Genomic DNA, 21,758 nt, shown 5'->3' with positions numbered 1-21,758 from the left:
GAATTCAGGTCCTCCTGACTTCAGGGCTGCTGCTCTATCCACTACACCACCTAGCTGCCCCATCTACCTTTTTCAAAGGAGAAAAGTGAGGTAAAGAGGTTATGTGATTTGCCTATGATCACACAGCTATTCAGTATCTGAAGAAAATTTGAACTGAGGTCTTTCTGCCTCTGAAGCTCTATCCATGGAGCCCCTTAGCTGCACAGTAATAACAAGAGAACTTCTAAGACTTTTTCCCAAGTTTTATAGTATAAAATGATAGACCTAGTAGATGCTTATTGAATACTAGTTGATAGTAACGACATTATAAATTTGGTATGAGCAGAAAATAACCTCAAAGAGTTCCTATTATTGACTTGCCAAGCTGATTCACATGCTTTGTTTGATGCAAACCTTTTTGAAATATAATGGCTTACTCTTGGAAACATTTTTATTAATGACCCATTTCCAATAAACTACTTTATTTGAAGAATAAAATTCATAGTATAATATGACTACTTGCCTGAATTCTCAGCCTGAGATTTCTACCACTATGAGAGGAAACATGTTGGAAGGAATATTATACATACAGCCAGAAAAATCTATGTTCAAGTCTCTTTTCTACTATTCTATGACCCCACATGAATCATTTACTTTCACTAGACCTATTTCCTCATCTATAAAATGGGGGGAAATATTTTTAACTACAGCCATCATAAACTGGTTTGTAGAAAATACTTTGAAATGAAATACTGAAGTAGTATTATCACTACCATTACCACCACCACCACCATTACCACCATCATCATCATAAACAACAACAATGGTCATTAACCTCAGTTGCCTGCCTTATGTTTTAAGGAACTATTTATCTTGCTGCGCTAAATAAAGGAATAGGACATAGAAACAAGAAGGCAGGTCTTTTAAAATACTCAGAAATAGTGTGGCAGCTGGGTGGCCTTGGGCAAGAGGGCCAAACAAGCATCAGCTTTTTCAGGGTCTATTTCCCCATCTACAAATCAAAGTCATTTTCAAGATAGAATTCATTTGTTTTAAAACCAGAATCACCACCACCAATTTTAGCAAATCTTTTTTACAAAAAGGGGGTAATTTTCTAATTTCCAGATTGGTCTAAGTAAAAAACACAGCAAAGTAATTTGGATATGATTCCAGGATGTGTACTTCACTACAAAGAGACTTCTGGACCACAGAAATAGCCCCAGGCAACATCCTATTTAGGAGCCCAATCATTCCTATGTCAAGTTGCTACATTCCCTTTTGTTATAAGACTATTTTCTATGAAACACAACTTGCTTTTGTTCATGGTATAACCAATGTAACAGGAGAAGCAAGCAGGAGCAGGTGACTGTATGCTCAGCTGTTGTATGAAGCATTGCATCTGAAAATCCCCACTGCAGGGTGGACAACTCTGCCCATTGGTGGCACTATTCCAAGTGGCCTGTGCTTTGATCAACCCTGCTGGGTGAGCATTGTTGAGAATCAATTCACCAAAACCTTTTTCTCTTTTATTTGTAAAAGAATAAGCAACATGATGGTTTGCTTCTCTTGGGTATTTAATTTTCTTCTTATGGTTACTGTATTACTATATACAAAGAAGATAAAAGGAAACCTACAGGGTACTGACCATGGCTAATTCTATGTTCTGGATAGTACCACATACTGCTGTGGGTGTTTTCAATAATAATTTTCTCTAATTGTATCACTCATTAAATAAACAAAGAATGTGATGTGAATACCCTGTAGTTTTTGTGTTCAATAAAAATATCCTAACAAAGCAGGATAAAAAACATTAGCCACAAATAAAATGAACAAAGGATTAGAACTATGAGAATAACTTTATAGTTTCTTCAAAAGAAAAAAAAAAACTTACCAGGTTCATTTCTTGAGTTAATTCAGAAAGGATTATCACCCCTATTATGTAGTGGTCCACAGTACCCTTGGAAGAAAATAAATTACAAATTTCAGTACTAGTAGAAATGAAAAACTGATTCACAAATGTGTAAAAGTAAGCAATTTTAACAAATGAAATAATACTTGGCACTATACAACTCAACCAGAAATATACATTTGTGATCACAATATAGAAAATTCATTCTTAGGATTTTACTAGAGCCAACACCAGAACAATTAAGATCCATTCTCCTCTTAGTTCTAGTTCTGTCTCTACCAGAATCTGATTGATGGGAGCTTTGTTTCCCTGAGTCTTAGGTAATTTTAGTTCTTCTAAACTCTCAAAGTTTATGATTCTATTTTGATAACATGGATTTGTAAGAAGAAAAGCTATCACAAACAAAGGCGTAATGATCTCTACACATATTAGAGTACTCTGACAGAACTGAGTTTAATGTTTTACAGAAGACTGAATAAGAAAAAAAAATTTTTTTTTAGTTATGTAGGAGGCTATTAATAAAGCTATGTTTAATAAATAATTAATAGTTTGGTAAATGAATTTAAGTTCCTGGATCTAATTCTGAAAATGATCACTTAAATCTCTTTAGTATTATTAGCTCATATACATTTATTTATAATATGCATATAATCAAGGCATCTAAATTTCCATATATACTAGAGTGTATATGGATAATTATGTAGCTATCAAAAAGTATGGGGTTTAACTGTTTCCATAACATTTTTAATATAAACATCTTCAATTTAACTATGGCAACCTCCTCCAAATCAAAATTTTTATTTAAAAAATGCACATTAAAACAAGCTACCCATTGCAGATACATACTAAAAGCATGAATACAATAAATGTAAAATTTAATTATAGAATAAGCAGAAAAATTACTTTAACACTGATAATACACTTTTCAATGAATTGATGAGGCTTTAATAGTCATGCTACATTGACAATTATGCATTACTTTTAGGCAAGTGAAATAATGCACTATCCTTGGACATTTGTAGCTTAAACTAAACCTTAAACAATTCTTGAGATACAAAAGCAGGTATTATCTACTACCAGCAGCCAAAGAATGAAACACAACTTAACTGAATCTAATCCTCTAATTGATATTTATTCAAGGAGAAGATGGGAGCTTAATAACCATTCTGTGATAATGCTGACAGGGTGGGGCTATTGGCTGAAGAGAAAGCACTTGAGAGAGTTCTCCTGGTTCTCATAACCACTGAAAACTATCACAGCACATGCACCACAGACTCTTCCAGCTGAATCATCTTTCAGAAAAATTGTGATTGGCAATTCAGTCAATATGCATGCCTTTGAGCTATTGAAAAGTGAACTGGACAAATAGGCTTTAGTTTCCTTATGTGTAAAACAAAAAAATGGAAAACATGACCTCTGGAATTCCTTCTATTTGAGTCTATAATTCTTTGAAATGTTAGCAAGTGGTCACACATTTTTTATATTCTCTTTGAAAAGAGGAAATACCTTTGTCTTGTAAAGGAGAATAACTTCACTGGTTGCTTTTGTAAACCTGGGAGCAGTCTGATGGAGCTTTTTGTCCTTTTAGATATATAGTGTCAATGGGAACATATTTGATTAGTCAAGCTATAAGTGTCAATACTTGTCCTTCGGTAACAAAACTGTAATTCTGCTTATGGTGTCATACACTCTGGTGAATAACAATCAAAATAAGAAATGAATGCTACCAAACATTTGAAGATCAAATAATTTCAATATTAAATAAATATATGAAATAATAGGCAAAGAAAGAAACTCAGAGATCATGTGGGTATAATGCTGGAGAAACTGAGGCAAGATAGAGATTAGAGAGTTTTTAATATTTTATTTGAAAGGGAGAGATTTACTGGGACCAAATGGATCCATGGTTTAGCCTTAGGGCTGAATGAGACTATCATCTCCAAGAATCCAGCAATGAATGTCAGATACAAAGATTCTTTTATAGAGTAATAAGAAGGATGACATAATGGGGAGAGGCACTGGAGAGGAAGAGGCACCTGATATTCTAATAATGTCTAAGATATAAGATCTTTATCCTATCAAACATTCTGATGATGAAGAGGGAAGGGTGGTGTTGCAAAATTGAGCATTACAATTAGGAATTTAGTTAGCATTTAGGGAAATTGAGTCAGGACAATTACGGAAACTGAATCAGGACAATAAAAGGGAACTGTGGCACAACTTGGGTGAATCTTATTTTTAAAATGAGGAAATTGAGGCCTCAAAAAGTATCCAATCAACTGCTCAGGCTCAGACTGGTTTGACAAGAAAAGAATTTGCTTTAAAAAATATTTTGACTTTAAATATGAAAAGATACAAAAAGAACATTTCCTTGTACAAAATATAACATAAAATGAAAATTCAATATAAAACCAAGAATTTTCATTTCATAGTTTACTTATTTAATAAAAAAATCCTATGTAATAACTGAAGAGATTAAAAGGAGATAGCCCAAGATAGAAATGATTAACAGGAAATTCCTATCTTAGGAGAGGTTAAAGGAGATAGATAACCTGAGAAACAAATGATTAATAGAATTTTAGAAATTCTTGTCTTATTTACAAATCTCTTCAGAAGCTCTTGGATAACATCTCTATACAAACTTTGTTTTATGACCCTGATTATGTATAAAAAGAATTTCCAAAATTCTATTCCTTGCACTTGGTTTATTCTTGCCTTGTGCCCGCCAATTGGAGTCCCTTTACCAGGCAGTTTGGCCTTTTCTTGAAGCCAAATCCCTGCCTAGCTCTTTACTATCAATAAAGACTTTGTTTTAACACAGCATTGAGTAGAGAATTCATTCACTAACTGAACCAGGCCTTTGGTACTTAGGAGAAGAAAGCATTGAACCATCTTCCCCTTTGAGACTCATTTTACTCCTCATCAATAACTACTACACTTAATTTTCAAAGCTACACTGTTTTTCTGTGCTTCAAAGTTTCCTTGTTCTCTGCTGTGTACTTGGAAGGTTTTTGTCTTTTTTTTTTTTTTTTTTTTTTTTGCCCTTCCTCCCCATATGGCCCTAGAGAAGGCTACCATTAGAAACAAATTTACATAGATATGTATAGCATGTGTGTATACACACTTCTATTTATCAGTTCTTTCTCTGGACATAGATAGCAACTTCCACCATAGGTCTTTTGTAATTGATTTGAGCATAATACTGAAAATGACTTAAAGTCATTTAGTTATTCATAGAACAATATTACTGTTATTATGTACACCATTCTCTTGATTCCATTCGTTTCACTCATTATTTCATTTAATTTTCATATTTTTCTAAAATCATTAAACTCATAATTTCTTATAGTACAGTTGTATTATTCTATCATAATCATACATATGACAACTTTTTAACCATTTCCCAATTGACATTCCCTCAATTTCTAGTTCATTGCCATGACAAAGTGAGCTGCTACACATATCTTAGAATATTTAAGTTATTTTTCTTTTCCCTAATAATCTTAGGAAACAACCCTAATAGTGGTATATACAGTTTTATTACTCGCTGGGCATAATTACAGATTGTTCTCCAAAATGCTGGGATCAGTTCCATCAAAAGTGAATGCCCCAATTCTTCCACATCCCCTCCCACATTTGTCACTTTCTCCTTTATTTTAGCCAATCTGATAAGTATAAGACAATATCTGAAAGTTGTTTTAATTTATATTTCTTTAATCAAGAGATTTAGAGCCTTTTTTCATATGACTATATTAGTTTTGATTTCTTCATTAAAAAAACTGCCTGCTCATAACCTTTGATCATTTATTAATTGGGGAATGACTTGTATTCTTATAAATTTGACAAAATTTTTTATGTATTTGAGATATGAGACCTTTATCTGTGAAAGTCTTCAAAATTTTTCCAATTTTGTTTTTTTTTTTCCTATTCTTGGCTACATTAATTTTATTTGTATAAAACTTTTTAAATGTAATTTAATCAAAATTATCCATTTTACATCTCACAATGCTCTCTATCTCTAGTTTATTCATAAATTGTTCTCATATTTTAAATTCTGATAGGTAACATGTTCCATGTTCTCTTAATAAGGTTTTAATATTTTCTTTTATATCTGTCATGTACTCATTTTGACTTTATCTTGGTAAATGGTGTAAGATATTGGTCTGTATCCAATATCTATCAGATTGCTTTCTAGCTCTCCCAACAAATTTTTTTAAACCAAATAATGAATTCTTATCTTAAAAGCTTAAATATTTACATGTACCAAACATAAGGTTGCCATAATCACTTCTACTGTGTATTATGTGTCTATTCAATTCCACTGATCTACCATTATATTTCTTAGCCAGTATCCAATAGTCTTAATAATTACTGCCTCATCTTATTGCTTAAGATCTGATACTGCTAATCCTCCTTGCTTTATTTGTCCCCTTTAATTCCTTTGAAATTCTTGACCTTTTGTTCTTCCAAATAAGTTTTGTTACTATTTTTTCTAGTTCAGCAATTTTGGGGGGGGGGGGATAAAATTGTCATTTTTATTATATTAGGGTCTACTAATGAACAATGAGTATTTTCCCAATTATTGGAATCTGACTGTATTTATATAAAAGAGTTTTATAATTATATTCATATGATCTCTGGGTTTGTTTTGATAGATAAACTCAGGTATTTTATACTATCTATAATTATTTTAAACAGGATATCTCTTAATTATCTCTCACTGCAGAGTTTTGTTGGTGATATAGAAATGCTAATGATTTGTGTTTATTTTATTTACTTCTATTTTGCTAAAATTGTTGCTTCCATTAACTTTTTAGATGAATCTCCAGGATATTACAAGTATATCATGATACCATCTGCAAAATTCTAATATCTCCAATTTCTTTTTCTTCTCTTAGAGCTATTGCTAACATTTCTAATACAATACTGAACAATACAGTAACAGTAGGCATCCTTGTTTCATTCTTGATCTTACTGGCAAAGTTTCTAGATTGTCTCCATTACAAATATCCTTTTAATAGCTTTAGGTAGATGCTTCTTTTCATTTAAAAAAAATCCATTTATGCCTATGCTTTCAAATATTCATAATAGGAATATTCCAATAATGGTAATAGTTGTCTTTATGGTAAACCATCCTTGTATTCCTGGTATAAATACCATTTGGATAGAATATATAATTTTTGTAATATATTGTTATGCTCTCCTAGCTAGTATTTTATTTAAGATTTTTACACGCATATTCATTAAAAAAATTGGTCCATAACTTTCTTTTTCCATTTTTTGCTCTTCCTGGTTTATTAATACTATATCTATTTCATAAAAGGAGTCTGGTAGGAATCCTTCTTTGCCTATTATTTTAAAATTTTATTTAATATTGGAATTATTTGATCTTTAAATGTTTGTAAGCATTCACTTGTAAATCGATCTGGTCCTGATACTTTTTTCCCTTGGAAAACTCATTTATGGTCTATTCAATTTCTTTTTCCAAAATAGTTTTATTTAGATATTCTAATTCTTCTTCTATTAATCTAGACAGTTTACATTTTTATAAATATTCTTCCATTTCACTTAAATTGTTAAATTTATTGGCATATAATTGGACAAAATAACCTCTTATAATTACTTTGATTTTGTTAGGATTACCAGGTAAGAACTCAGGTTGTCTGGACAGTGACAAGGTGAGAACTCAAGTTGTCTGGACAGTGACAAGGTGACTAATCTTCATTAGTGGTACATTTACCTTTTCATTTTTAATACTAGTAATTTGGTTACCTTATGTCTCCTTTTAAAAAAATCATATTGACTAATGTTCTATATAATGGTTCTTTTCCCCATAAAATCAACTTCTCTTTTTATTTATTAATTCACTACTTTACTTATACTCAATTTCATTAATCTTACCTTTAATTTTTTAAGATTTTCAATTTGTTCTTTTTCTAGTTTTTTTAATTGCATATTCATTTGTCTGTTCCTTCTCTATTTTATTTCCTGACTGTGTAACCCTAGGCAAATCACTTAACTTCAATTGTCTCAGTTAAGAAAAAAAATTAGATGCTATAACATTTGATGCATATAGATTGTGCATATAGATAGTATTGATATTGCTTCATTTTCTATGGTACCTTGTAAGGGTCAAAGGACAAAGGTAACACTCAGTGCATCCAGGAAGTAAACAAGTAGAAATGTTTGAGAGCCCTGGAAGTTAACTTCTGTGTGCAAAAAGAGACCATATCATTGGCGGAAATTCTAGCCATATTGAAGTGGCTTCTTAACAGGAGTGTCTCCTTCTCTGATTGGCTGTCCATGTGACCTCATAGACCCTATATAAGTTGTATGGAGGAGGAGCTAGCTCTCTTTTCACCAGGAGCTCTGCTGGAAGTAGAAACTCAGAGAGTGCAGGAGGTCAAAAGGTAGGATGCAGACACATGAATAAAAGATCCTGAGCTTGCATATAACTGCTCTGGAGTGCTCTGTTCTGTTCCAAATGCTGTCCATGTGAGATAAGAGATCTCTGAAGATCTCAGAAAGAGATAAGCTTGATATAGACAGTGACCAGAGATTTCTCTGAAGCCCTGGGAATTAGGAGAGACTGGCAATAGCAAATGTAGAGATAAACATTTGCAGTACCTTTTATCATAATATAGTTTCTCTATCTCTTTTGAAGCATAATAAATCCTACTTTAGCCTTTTAACTTTGTGTGTATTTCACATTTTTAAATTTTAAATTTTAATTTAAACAATTTAAAATCGTTTTTTATAAACAACACATTCTTGAATTCTGATTTTTAACCTATTCTGCTATTCTCTTCTCTTGAATGATAAAAACCAAAAGGATTAGAAGCACAACTTACCAGCTGAAGAGAATCTGAAATTTCAACAGAAAAGGTCGGTTCCGAGGGGAGGAAAAAAAGATCAGCACAGACAGGCTTAGTTGCTAGCACACTGGCTGGGGAGAACTCTGGGATCAGAGAAACCACTGAGATAGAGGAATCTGGCACAGGCTGATAGCTCTACTCTGCTTATAAAACAGCAGATCAGAAGAGAAATCAAGCCACTTTAAAATATAAAGCCAGATCCTAGATCCACCCCAATCTGGAAGTGACCTAACACCAATCTCAGCATGGCTGTGCAGCCACCTTCTGCTGTCTGGGGCAGTTAAGAACCTGAACAGTGGGGGACACAGCCCCGGGCAGCCTCTAATCCACATAGTGCGGGGCTCAGCCTGAGGCAGTGGAATTCTAGCAGCAGCAAAACTCCAACAGCATTGGAACTCCCAGAGCAACGGAACTTCCGCAGCAGGGACCATGATTTCAGGGCAGATACTTCCGGTTTGAGTGCAGGGGCTTTTTGTGTCAGCTGCTAATATCCACGGCCCCATGGAAGGCTTTGGTTGGGGTTTATGACGCTTTCACTGTTCAGCCTTAAACCTCAGGGCAGTCGCTAGGCCACACAGCGGGGTTTCGCACTGGGTACTCCTTGCAGCGCAACTGTGCTAACCACCTCTGAGGCATTTCCGGGGAGGAGGAAGGGGAACTCTCTCCCAGAGCTCTCTCTTAGCCCAGACACAGGATTGCTGCATCCATCCGGTCTGGGAGGAAGCTGATAAATAAATTTCTTACCCAAGAGCAGACCCCCCACAGAGTATTAACAATGAGTAAGAAGCTGAAGAGAACAATTGACACCTTCTATACAGAGAAAGAGTGGGTATCCAACCCTGAGGAGGCTAACAGCAGAGAGCCTCCAGATAACATCCTAAAGGGAAATGATACCTGCCCCCCATCACATAACTCTCTCCTAGAAGAGACTATTAAAAAGTTAAGAGATTTTGAAGAAAAATGGGGAATGGAAAGAGAAGCTATGATAGAGAGTAACAATGTCCTGAAATTTGAATTGGAAAAAATAAAGAATTCACAGGAGGTGCAGGGAAACAAAATTTGTGAATTAGAAAAGGTTAAAAAATCACAGGAAAGTAGGATTTCTGAATTGGAAAAGATAAAAAATTCCCAAGAAAGTAGGATTTGTGATTTGGAAAAAGAAAATAACTCACTTAAAAAAAAAATTAGTGAAATGGAAAAAAATTCAGCAGAGCAAAATAATTCATTTAAAAACTCAATTGGACATATACAAAAAGAACTAAAAAATGTGAATGAAGAAAATAACTCATTAAAAATTAGGACTGAACAAATAGAAACGAATGATTCATTGAGAAACCAAAAATCAGTCAAACAAAACAAAACAAAACAAAAAAAAAAAAAAAAAAGAAAAAAAAAAGAAAAAAGAAAAGCTGGAGAATAACGTCAAATATTTACTGGGAAAATTTATAGACCTGAAAAATAGATCTAGGAGAGATAATCTGAGGATCATTGGACTTCCTGAAAATTATAATGAAAAAAAGAGCCTAGATTCTATTTTACAGGGAATTATCAAAGAGAACTGTCCAGAGATAATAGAAACAGAAGGGAAAATAGGCGTTGAAAGAATTCATCAAACACCTTCTGAAAAAGACCCTAAAAAAAGAACTCCATGGAACACAGTGGCTAAGCTGCAGAACTACCAAACTAAGGAAAAAATATTGCAAGCAGCTAGGAAAAAACCATTCAAATGTCAAGGTACCACAATAAGGGTCACTCAAGATCTGGATGCCTCCACATTAAAGGATCGAAGGGCCTGGAACCTGACATTCTGAAAGGCAAAAGAACAAGGAATGCAACCAAGAATAAACTACCCATATAAGTTTAGCATTTTCTCCCATGGAAGAAGATGGTCATTTAAGGAAACAGAGGAATTCCATTTGTTTCTAAGGAAAAAACCAGACTTAAACAAAAAATTTGATCTACATCCACAAGACTCAAGAGAAGCAGAAAAAGGTAAAAAGAACTCTTGAGAACTGTATCTCTGTTGTAGATATACAGAAAGTCCACATGGATAATTTGATTTTACTGATATAACATAAAAAAAAGGGAAGTAGTAAAGGGAAAGAGATTGTATCAGAAAAAGGGAAAGGAGAGATAAAAAGAGGGAAACTACATCCCAGGAAGAGACATAGAAAATCTACCAAATCTGAGGGAATTTAGAGAGGGGGAGAAACATTGTGTGAATCTTACTCTCAGAGTAGGCTCAAAGAGTAAATAATTGATATATTTGTTTTTCAGAAAATTCTCTCTCACCTCATTACAAGGAGGGAGAGGAAAAGAGAAAAGGAAAAGGGGAATAAGGGAAGGGTACAAGAAAGGGGAAGGGACTTAAAAGGAGGGGAGAGGGATACTAAAAAGGGAGAGCTGCATGTCATAAGTGGGGTCCATAAATTAAATACTGGGGAAGGGGTTCAGGGGGGACAAGGGGAAAAAAAGCATAATCAGGGGATAATATGATGGCAGGAAATACAGAATTAGTAATTTTAACTGTAAATGTGAATGGGATGAACTCTCCCATTAAACGGAGGCAGATAGCAGACTGGATCAAAAGTCAGAACCCTACAATATGCTGTTTACAGGAAACACACTTAAATGAGGGAGATACATACAGAGTAAAGGTAAAAGGTTGGAGAAGAATCTATTATGCTTCAGGTGAAACCAAAAAAGCACGAGTAGCCATCCTTATCTCAGATCAAGCAAAAGCAGAAATTGATCTAATTAAAAGAGACAAGGAAGGAAATTATATCCTGCTAAAAGGTAGCATAGACAATGAAGCCGTATCAATACAAAACATATATGCACCAAGTGGTATAGCATCCAACTTTCTAAAGGAAAAGTTAAGAGAGTTGCAAGAAGAAATAGACAACAAAACTATAATAGTGGGAGATCTCAACCTTACACTCTCAGAACTGGATAAATCAAACCACAAAAAAAAATAAGAAAGAAATTAAAGAGGTAAATAGAACATTAGAAAAACTAGGTATGATAGATCTTTGGAGAAAACTAAATGGTGACAGAAAGGAGTATACTTTCTTCTCAGTAGTTCATGGAACCTATAAAAAAATTGACCATATATTGGGATATAAAGATCTCAAAATTAAAGGCAGGAAGGCAGAAATAGTAAATGCCTTCTTCTCAGATCACAATGCAATAAAAACTACATTCAATAAAAAGTTAGGGGTAAATAGACCAAAAAATAATTGGAAATTAAATAATTTCATCTTAAAGAATGAGTGGGTGAAACAGCAAATTATAGAAACAATAATTTCACCCAAGACAATGACAACGATGAGACATCATGCCAAAATTTGTGGGGCGCAGCTAAAGCGGTAATAAGGGGAAATTTTATATCTTTAGAGGCTTATTTGAATAAAATAGAGAAAAAGGTTAATGAATTGGGCCTGCAACTTAAAAAGCTAGAAAAAGACCAAATTAAAAACCCCCAACCAAAAACTAAATTTGAAATTCTAAAATTAAAAGGAGAAATCAATAATATTGAAAGTAAAAAAAAAAATCTATTGAATTAATAAATAAAACTAAAAGTTGGTTTTATGAAAAAGCCAATAAAATAGATAGATCTTTGGTAAATATGATCAGAAAAAGGAAAGAGGAAAATCAAATTATTAGTCTTACATATGAAAAGGGGGAATCTTCCCACCAATGAAGAGGAAATTAGAGAAATAATAAGGAGTTACTTTGCCCAACTTTATGCCAATAAATTTGATAACTTAAGTGAAATGGATGACTACCTCCAAAAATATAGGTTTCAAAAAAAGAAATAGAACAAGCTATTAATCAACTCCCCAGGAAAAAATCCCCAGGACCAGATGGATTTACATGTGAATTCTACCAAACATTTAAAGAACAATTAGCCCCAATGTTATATAAACTATTTGAAAAAATAGGGGATGAAGGAGTCCTACCAAACTCCTTTTATGACACAGACATGGTACTGATACCTAAACCAGATAGCTTGAAAACTGAGAAAGAAAACTATAGACGACAATCTCCTTAATGAATATTGATGCTAAAATCTTAAATAAGATATTAGCAAAAAGACTTCAGAAAATCATCCCCAGGATAATACACTATGATCAAGTAGGATTTATACCAAGAATGCAGGGCTGGTTCAATATTAGGAAAACTATTAACATAAGTGACTATATCCATAACCAAATTAACAAAAACGACATGATCATCTCACTACATGCAGAAAAAGCATTTGATAAAATACAACATCCATTCCTACTAAAAACGCTTGAGAGTATAGGAATAAATGGACTATTCCTTAAAAGAGTCAGGAGCATATATTTAAGACCGTCAGTAAGCATAATATGTAATGGGGATAAACTGGAACCTTTCCCAGTAAGATCAGGAATGAAACAAGGTTGCCCACTATCACCATTACTATTCAATATTGTATTAGAAATGCTAGTCTCGGGAATAAGAGTTGAGAAAGAGATTAAAGAAATAAGAGTAGGTAATAAGGAAATCAAACTGTCACTCTTTGCAGATGATATGATGGTATACTTAGAGAATTAGAGAGATTCTAATAAAAAGTTATTAGCAATAACTCACAACTTTAGCAAAGTTGAAGGATACAAAATAAATCCACATAAATCCTCAGCATTTTTATATATCATCAACAAAATGCAACATCAAGAGATACAAAGAGAAATTCCATTCTAAACAAATGTCGAGAGTATAAAATATTTGGGAATCCATCTACCAAAGAAAAGTCAGGAATTATATGAGCAAAATTACAAAACACTTGCCACAAAAATAAAGTCAGATTTAAATAATTGAAAAGACATTCAGTGCTTGTGGATAGGCCGAGCGAACATAATAAAGATGACAATTCTCCCCAAACTGATCTATTTATTTAGTGCTATACCAATCAGACTCCCAAGAAACAATTTTAATGACCTAGAAAAAATAACAACAAAATTCATATGGAAGAATAAAAGGTCGAGAATTTCAAGGGAATTAAAAAAAAAAAAGTTAGAGAAGGTGGTCTAGCTGTATCTGATCTAAGCTATATTATAAAGCAGCAGTTACCAAAAGCATTTGGTATTGGCTAAGAAATAGACAATCAGTGGAACAGATTAGGTACACAGGACAAAATAGGGTACAACTATAGCAATCTAGTGTTTGACAAACCCAAAGATACTAACATTTGGGATAAGAATTCATTATTTGAAAAAAACTGTTGGGAAAACTGGAAATTAGTATGGCAGAAATTAGATATGGACCCACACTTAACACCATATACCAAGATAAGATCAAAATGGGTCCATGTTTTAGGCATAAAGAATGAGATCATATCAGTGGAATAGGTTAGGTTCACAGGGCAAGATAGTGAATAAAAATTGCAATCTAGTGTTTGACAAACCCAAAGATCCCAACTTCTGGGATAAGAATTCATTATTTGACAAAAACTGCGGGAAAAATTGGAAATTAGTATGGCAGAAACTAGGCATGGACCCACATTTAACACCACATACTAATATAAGATCAAAATGGGTCCAAGATTTAGGCATGAAGAATGAGATCATAAATAAATTAGAGGAACACAGGATAGTTTACCTCTTAGACTTGTGGAGGAGGAACGAATTTGTGACCAAAGGAGAACTAGAGATCATTATTGATCACAAAATAGAAAATTTTGATTACATCAAATTAAAAAGCTTTTGCATAAACAAACTAATGGAAACAAGATTAGAAGGGAAGTAACAAATTGGGAAAACATTTTTATAGTTAAAGGTTCTGATAAAGGCCTCATCTCCAAAATATACACAGAATTGACTCTAATTTATAAGAAATCAAGCCATTCTCCAATTGATAAATGGTCAAAGAATATGAACAGACAATTTTCAGATGATGAAATTAAAACTATTACCACTCATATGAAAGAGTGTTCCAAATCACTAGTGATCAGAGAAATGCAAATTAAGACAACTCTGAGATACCACTATACACCTGTCAGATTGGCTAAGATGACAGGAACAAATAATGATGAATGATGATGAATGGGAAAACTGGAACACTGATGCATTGTTGGTGGAGTTGTGAAAGAATCCAACCATTCTGGAGAGCAATCTGGAATTATGCCCAAAAAGTTATCAAACTGTTCATACCCTTTGATCCAGTAGTGCTACTACTGGGCTTATATCCCAAACAAATACTAAAGATGAGAAAGGGACCTGTATGTGCCAAAATGTTTGTGGCAGCTCTTTTTGTAGAAACTAGAAACTGGCTAGAAACTGGAAAATGAATGGATTCACATCAATTGGAGAATGGTTGGGTAAATTATGGTATATGAATGTTATGGAATATTACTGCTCTGTAAGAAATGACCAGCAGGATGAATACAGAGAGGTTTGGAGAGACTTACATGAACTGATGCTGAGTGAAATGAGCAGAACCAGAAGATCACTATACACTTCAACAACAATATTGTATGAGGATGTATTCTGATGGAAGTGGATATCTTAAACATAGAGAAGAGCTAATCCAATTCTAATTGATCAATGATGGACAGAATCAGCTACACCCAGAAAAGGAACACTGGGAAATGAGTGTAAACTATTAGCATTTTTTGTTTTTCTCCCCAGATTATTTTACCTTCCAAATATAATTCTTACTTTGCAACAACAACAACAAAATTCAGTTCTGCACATATATATTGTACCTAGGATATACTATAAGATATTTAATATGTTTGGGAATGCCTGCCATCTAGGGGAGGTGGTGGAGGGAAGGAGGGGAAAAATTCGGAACAGAAGGAAGTACAAGGGATAATGTTGTAAAAAAATTACCTATGCATATGTACTATCAAAAAAAATGTTATAATTATAAAATTAATGTTAAAAAAAGAATACAGTTAGGTTCTGAAGCTATGGAGAGATATTTTCATATAATAGGTATGATTTATTGATATAATTAATCTAAACTTTTCTCTTAAGTGATATTAGTTATCTGTTACGCTATATCATTTTATGTTGTTATGTTATATTGTATAAATGAAATAATAAACATTAAAAAAAAGAATGAGATCATAAATAGATTAGAGGAACAGAGGATAGTCTACCTCTAAGACCTGTGAAGGAGGAAGGAATTTATGTCCAGAGGAGAACTAGAGGTCATTATTGATCACAAAACAGAAGATTTTGATTACATCAAATTAAAAGGTTTTGTACAAACAAAGCTAATGCAAATAAGATTAGAAGAGAAGTAACAAATTGGGAAAATATTTTCACAGTTAAAGGTTCTGATAAAGGCCTCATTTCCAAATTATAGAGAGAACTGACCCTAATTTATAAGAAATCAAGCCATTCTCCAATTGATAAATGGTCAAAGGATATGAACAATTTTCAGATGATGAAACTGAAACTATATCCACTCATATGAAAGAATGTTCCAAATCACTAGTGATCAGAGAAATGCAAATTAAGACAACTCTGAGATACCACTACACACCTGTCAGATTAGCTAAGATGACAGGAACAAATAATGATGAATGTTAGAGGGGATGTGGAAAAACTGGGATACTGATGCATTGCTGGTGGAATTGTGAAAGAATCCAACCATTCTGGAGAACAATCTGGAATTATTCCCAAAAAGTTATCAGACTGTCCATGCCCTTTGATGCAGCAGTGCTACTATGGGGCTTATATCCCAAACAAATACTAAAGATAAGAAAGGGACCTGTATGTGCCAAAATGTTTGTGGTAGCTCTTTTTGTAGTGGCTAGAAACTGGAAAATGAATGGATTCCCATCAATTAGAGAATGGTTGGGTAAATTATGGTATATGAATGTTATGGAATATTACTGCTCTGTAAGAAATGACCAGCAGGATGAATACAGAAAGGTTTGGAGAGACTTACATGAACTGATGCTGAGTGAAATGAGCAGAACCAGAAGATCACTATACACTTCAACAACAATACTGTATGAAGATATATTCTGATGGAAGTGGATGTCTTCAACATAAAGAAGATCTAATTCACTTCCAGTTGATCAATGATAGACAGAAACAACCAGAGAAGGAATACTGGGAATTGAATGTAAACTATTAATAGTACTGTCTTTCTACCCAGGTTACTTATACCTTCGGAATCCAATTCTTAACATGCAACAAGAAAATTGGATTTACACACATATATTGTATCTAGGTTATACTGTAACACATTTAATATGTATGGGATTGCCTGTCATTTAGGGGAGGGAGCAGAGGGAGGGAGGGGAAAATTTGGAAAAATGAATACAAGGGATAATATTATTTTTTAAAAATTACTCATGCATATGTACTGTCAAAAAAATTTATAATTATAAAATTAATTTTAAAAAAATTTCCACCTGTGAGTCCTTTTCTCCAAGAAATTTTTATGTAACCCCTGGTATATAGATATATAAAAATGGATACAAAAATGAAATATTTGCTGCTAATCATAATTTCACAATCCCCACATTCAGTTATAAAACCTCCATGTGGGGTCATGAACCACAGTTTACAAAGCTGGGCTCAAAGAAAGTTGGGTTTTTGTTTTTTGTTTTTCTGAGGCTTGTTAATTGGTTTAATTGACTTGGGGTTAAGGGGGTTATGTGACTTGCCCAGGGTCAGAAGCCAGGAAGTGTTAAGTGTCTGAGGCCAAATTTGAACTCAGGTCCTCCTGACTTCAGGGCTGGTGCTCTATCCACTGGGCCACCTACCTGCCCCAAAAGTTGTTTTTCTAATGAGTTTTTCTTTTGTTTTCTGAGGGTCCAACTTTAACTCTTCTCTTCCCCTAAGTCACTACCTCTAGCCATACTATCACTTCAAGAATTCCTGCTCCCTGTGGTCCCTCTTGTGGCTGCAAACTTCAATTCACCTCTCTGTCCTGAGACCAAAATCAGGGACTCTGCTCTCCTGTAAGTGTCCACAGCTAGCAGTGTCCTTGATACTGCCCTCATCTGGCATGTGTTTCTTCGTCCTTGTCCAAAGCTGTCTGACACTCCTTTTCTTTCCTCCCTCTACTGTGAAGTGAAAGTTCCTAAAGTCAAGAATGCTGTCTAATCCAACTGCTCCCAGGGTTGGTTGGTTGGTTGTTGTTATAGTGGAATCTTCCTAGAGATGTTTTCTCTTTGATCAGCAAAACCTTTACCCCAGGAGTTCAGGTTTTTCTTGAGAATCTCAAGTTATCTCAAGAGGAAAATTGCTTTAGCCTGACTTTTAATTATTTCTGATACTCAAAGTTCATTTTGAGGCAATATTTCATCTTGTTTGTGGGAGAATTTTGGAGAGTCCAGTATTTCATGTCCTATTTTGCCATTTTTCCAGAATTCTCTCAGAAAAAGAATTTGAAATTATGTTTCCTGACTCAAATAAAACAAAAATCTTTACACAAAACATTTATTACACAGATGTATCAGATGATTGGGCTTCAGGGCATGCAAAAATGGGAAGTAATTTGGCCTACTGGGAAAAATAAAAACTTTTAAAAGGTTTTGTCTTTTTAACAGTGTCAAGGCAGTACAGTAGGAAGAACAGTGACTATGGAATTAGAGGAGTTGTATTCAGAATTTGCCTCTGATACCACCTCTATGATATTTGGAAAGTCACTTAATTTGTCTGGACTTCAGTTTCCTGATCTATAAAGATATCAGACTGGCTGGTCTGACTTCCCTTTCAGTTTTATACTTATCCTCTTAAGACTTTATCATCACATTCTCAGAACATACATCCCCATTAGATACTATCATTTACATTTTACATTTATATTTAAAATTCATATTTAAAATAAATATTTTAAGTTATACTAAACATCAAAATTGATATTTCTTTAGACTCTTCTCTCACTTGTAAAGTTAAAAACTCACATTTACTAACTATAGAAAAGAAAAGAATACTACATAGAAACAATCATTATTAAGCCAGTTATATCAACAGCACACAGTACCATGTTGTCTTGGTCAACAATGTTTTGAATAAAAAGAAAAACCATTTATTTCACAAACACATACAAAGAGTGAGTTCTTACCTGTAGGAATTTTTTCACATCAGCAATAATGTCTCTGAAAACAAATTCATCTTTCTGAACCTCAAACCATCCGAGCTTGGTAATTTTAGCGATGACTTGAACAAGAGCTTGAATGACAAAGGGAGCCAGTTTGGGCTGAGATGCTATATAATTCAGAATATAATTCCCTGTAAAGGAAATGTTCTTTATTATTATTAGGATTTTTAATCACCATATAGTTCAGCAATCATGTTACTATTAAAACTGAGGATCTTATGCCAAGTTTTTCTAATGAAAAATTAATTTTTTTTCAGGCTTTACATTTCCAACCATCTTTTACCTCAGTGGATAGACATAAGGAAAGGTAACATAACTTTCCTAAATATTAAGCAAAATTTATTTTATTTATTATTTAAATTTTGATTTTATACCCTAAAAATTGTTTTACTTAATTCAGGGGGTTTAAAATGATGAGAAGAATGAATGTAGCCAGTGCATCATTTGGAATGATTCAAGAAGAGAAATGTAGAAATATAAGAAGTTATGGTTAGATAAGAGCAATGGTATAGTTCCTAATTAGGGAAGTGGAAAACTTATGCGAAATGTAAGATCTGGTATGCTGAACACCTCTGTGTGAACTTAGTTGGAATAAAAAAGAAACAAGTCATGGGACTTAAGGAAATAGAGGAATTGGAATATTAGGTAATTTGAGGGAACTTCTGTGAAGATACCAAAGTATCACAGTACTTTAAAAAACATTTTTACTAACTATAACTATATAAAGGAACTTATTATATACAGAGATACCTCTATTGTAAAAGGCAGGAAAGGAAATAATCCCCAATTGATAAATGATCAAAGGAGATGAACAATTTTCAGCTGAAAATTCAAATGAATTTCTAGTCATATGAAAAAAAATTCTAAATCATTATTGATTAGAAAAATGCAAAATAAGCCATCTCTGAGGTACCACATCACACCTCTCAAATTGGAAAAGATGAAAAATGTTGGAGGGAATATAGGAAAACTGGAAGACTAATACCCTATTGGTGGAGTTCTGAACTGATCCAACCATTATGGAGAGCAATTTGGAACTATGCCCAATGGGCTACTAAACTGTGCATACCCTTTGATCTAGCAGTATTTCTACTGGGTCTGTATCTCAAAGAGATCATAAAAAAGAGAAAACGACCCATATGTGCAAAAATGTTTGTAGCAACCCTTGTGACAGTGATAAGAAATGGAAATTGAGTAGATACCCATCAATTAGGTAATAACTGAATAAATTATGGTATATGAATGTGATGAATATAGTATTATTGTTCATAAGAAATGATAAGCAGTTTGATCTCAGAAAAACCTGGGAAGATTTACACAAACTGATGCTGAATGAAATGAGTAGAACCAAGAGAACACTGTATACAGCAACAAGATTATGTGATGATTAACTGTGATGGACTTAGCTCTTTTTAATGATGAGGTGATTCAAAGCAATTCCAATAGACATGTGATAGAAAAGGCCATCCACATTTAGAGAGAGAATTATGGAGATTGAATGTGGCCTTCTTTTTAATTGTTTTTTGTTTACTTTTTTTCTTTCTCTTATTTTTCCCTTTTAATCTGATTTTTCTTATGCAGCATGATGAATGTGGAAACATGTTTACAAGATTTGTACACATTGAAGCTATATTGGATTGCTTACTGTCTAGGGGAAGGTAAAGGGAAAGAGGAAGGAAGAAAAATTTGGAGCACAATACTTTGCAAAGGTAAATGTTGAATCTTTGCATGTATTTGGGAAAATAAAAAGCTATTACTAAAAGAAAAAAGAAATAGTAAACTAGGTACCAAATACCTTCAGAATGGAGGGATTTTGAGATCCCATCTCATAACCATCAGATTAAAGTTTACAAAAAAAAAAAAGAAAGGAAGGAAGGAAGGAAGGAAGGAAGGAAGGAAGGAAGGAAGGAAGGAAGGAAGGAAGGAAGGAAGGAAGGAAGGAAGGAAGGAAGGAAGGAAGGAAGGAAGGAAGGAAGGAAGGAAGGAAGGAAAAGAAAGGAAGGAAGGAAGGAAGGAAGGAAGGAAGGAAGGAAGGAAGGAAGGAAGGAAGGAAGGAAGGAAGGAAGGAAGGAAGGAAGGAAGGAAGGAAGGAAGGAAGGAAGGAAGGAAGAAAGAAAGAAAGAAAGAAAGAAAGAAAGAAAGAAAGAAAGAAAGAAAGAAAGAAAGAAAGAAAGAAAGAAAGAAAGAAAGAAAGAAAATGACAAAGGCTGGAGACTCCTAATTTAGCAGTTTCAATAGGTATCCCACATCCTATAATGGTAACTTTGGAGATTACAATTTCAATTGAATTATAAGATCTAAAGCCAAATAACAGAGTTTAGGACATAGTGAGAGAAGAAGTGAAAACAATTAGCATAGATAATTTTCTCAAGGGGTTTAGCAAAAAAGAGGAGGTGAGATATAGGGCAACTAACTATTAGAAATGATAGGATCAAATAAAAATTTGTTCAGGGTAAAGAGATACAGACATGCTGGTAAGCAGCAAGGAAAGAGCTAGTAGCAGGAAAGAAACTGAAAACATGAAAAAGTGAGGATTGTAGGGAGAATCTGCTGGAGAATGAGGAGGAAATGAGACAAGAATCAGCAAACAAACATTTATTAGGCATTGGAGACAAGCAAAAAAAATACCTGGAGTTAAACAATGATGAAGTATCTTGTTCATGGTACAGCAAAGAACAATGTCACTAGATCAAAGAATACATACAAGGAATATGAGGTAAAACCGAAAAGATATGAATGTGTATGTGTGGGTGGTTTAGGGTGGAAGAAGGGACCAGGTTATAAAGAGCATTGAACAATAAACAGAAGATTTGTATTTGATCCTAGAGGCTGTAGGGAGACACTGGAGTTTGTTTTATGTTTTTGAGTAGGAGGGTGACAATCATAACTGAGCTTTAGAA

At 33.7% G+C, this 21,758-nt stretch overlaps 1 protein-coding gene across 1 annotated transcript in view; it reads right to left on the bottom strand.

The window, feature by feature from the left end:
- Positions 1-21,758, bottom strand: part of RANBP17 (RAN binding protein 17) — a 328,697-nt gene that overhangs the window by 280,957 nt on the left and 25,982 nt on the right. The window contains exons 4-5 of the mRNA XM_074292053.1: positions 18,823-18,989; positions 1,871-1,936 (exon numbers count right to left, since the gene is read on the bottom strand). Coding sequence (XP_074148154.1) covers positions 1,871-1,936; positions 18,823-18,989 — 233 coding nt within the window. The remainder of the gene's footprint in view (positions 1-1,870; positions 1,937-18,822; positions 18,990-21,758) is intronic.

The sequence above is a fragment of the Sminthopsis crassicaudata genome, chromosome 2, assembly GCF_048593235.1.
Source record: "Sminthopsis crassicaudata isolate SCR6 chromosome 2, ASM4859323v1, whole genome shotgun sequence".
NCBI lineage: Eukaryota > Metazoa > Chordata > Mammalia > Dasyuromorphia > Dasyuridae > Sminthopsis > Sminthopsis crassicaudata.
The sequence above is the reverse complement of the archived record's forward strand: the minus strand, read 5'-3'. Positions and strand labels throughout refer to the sequence as shown.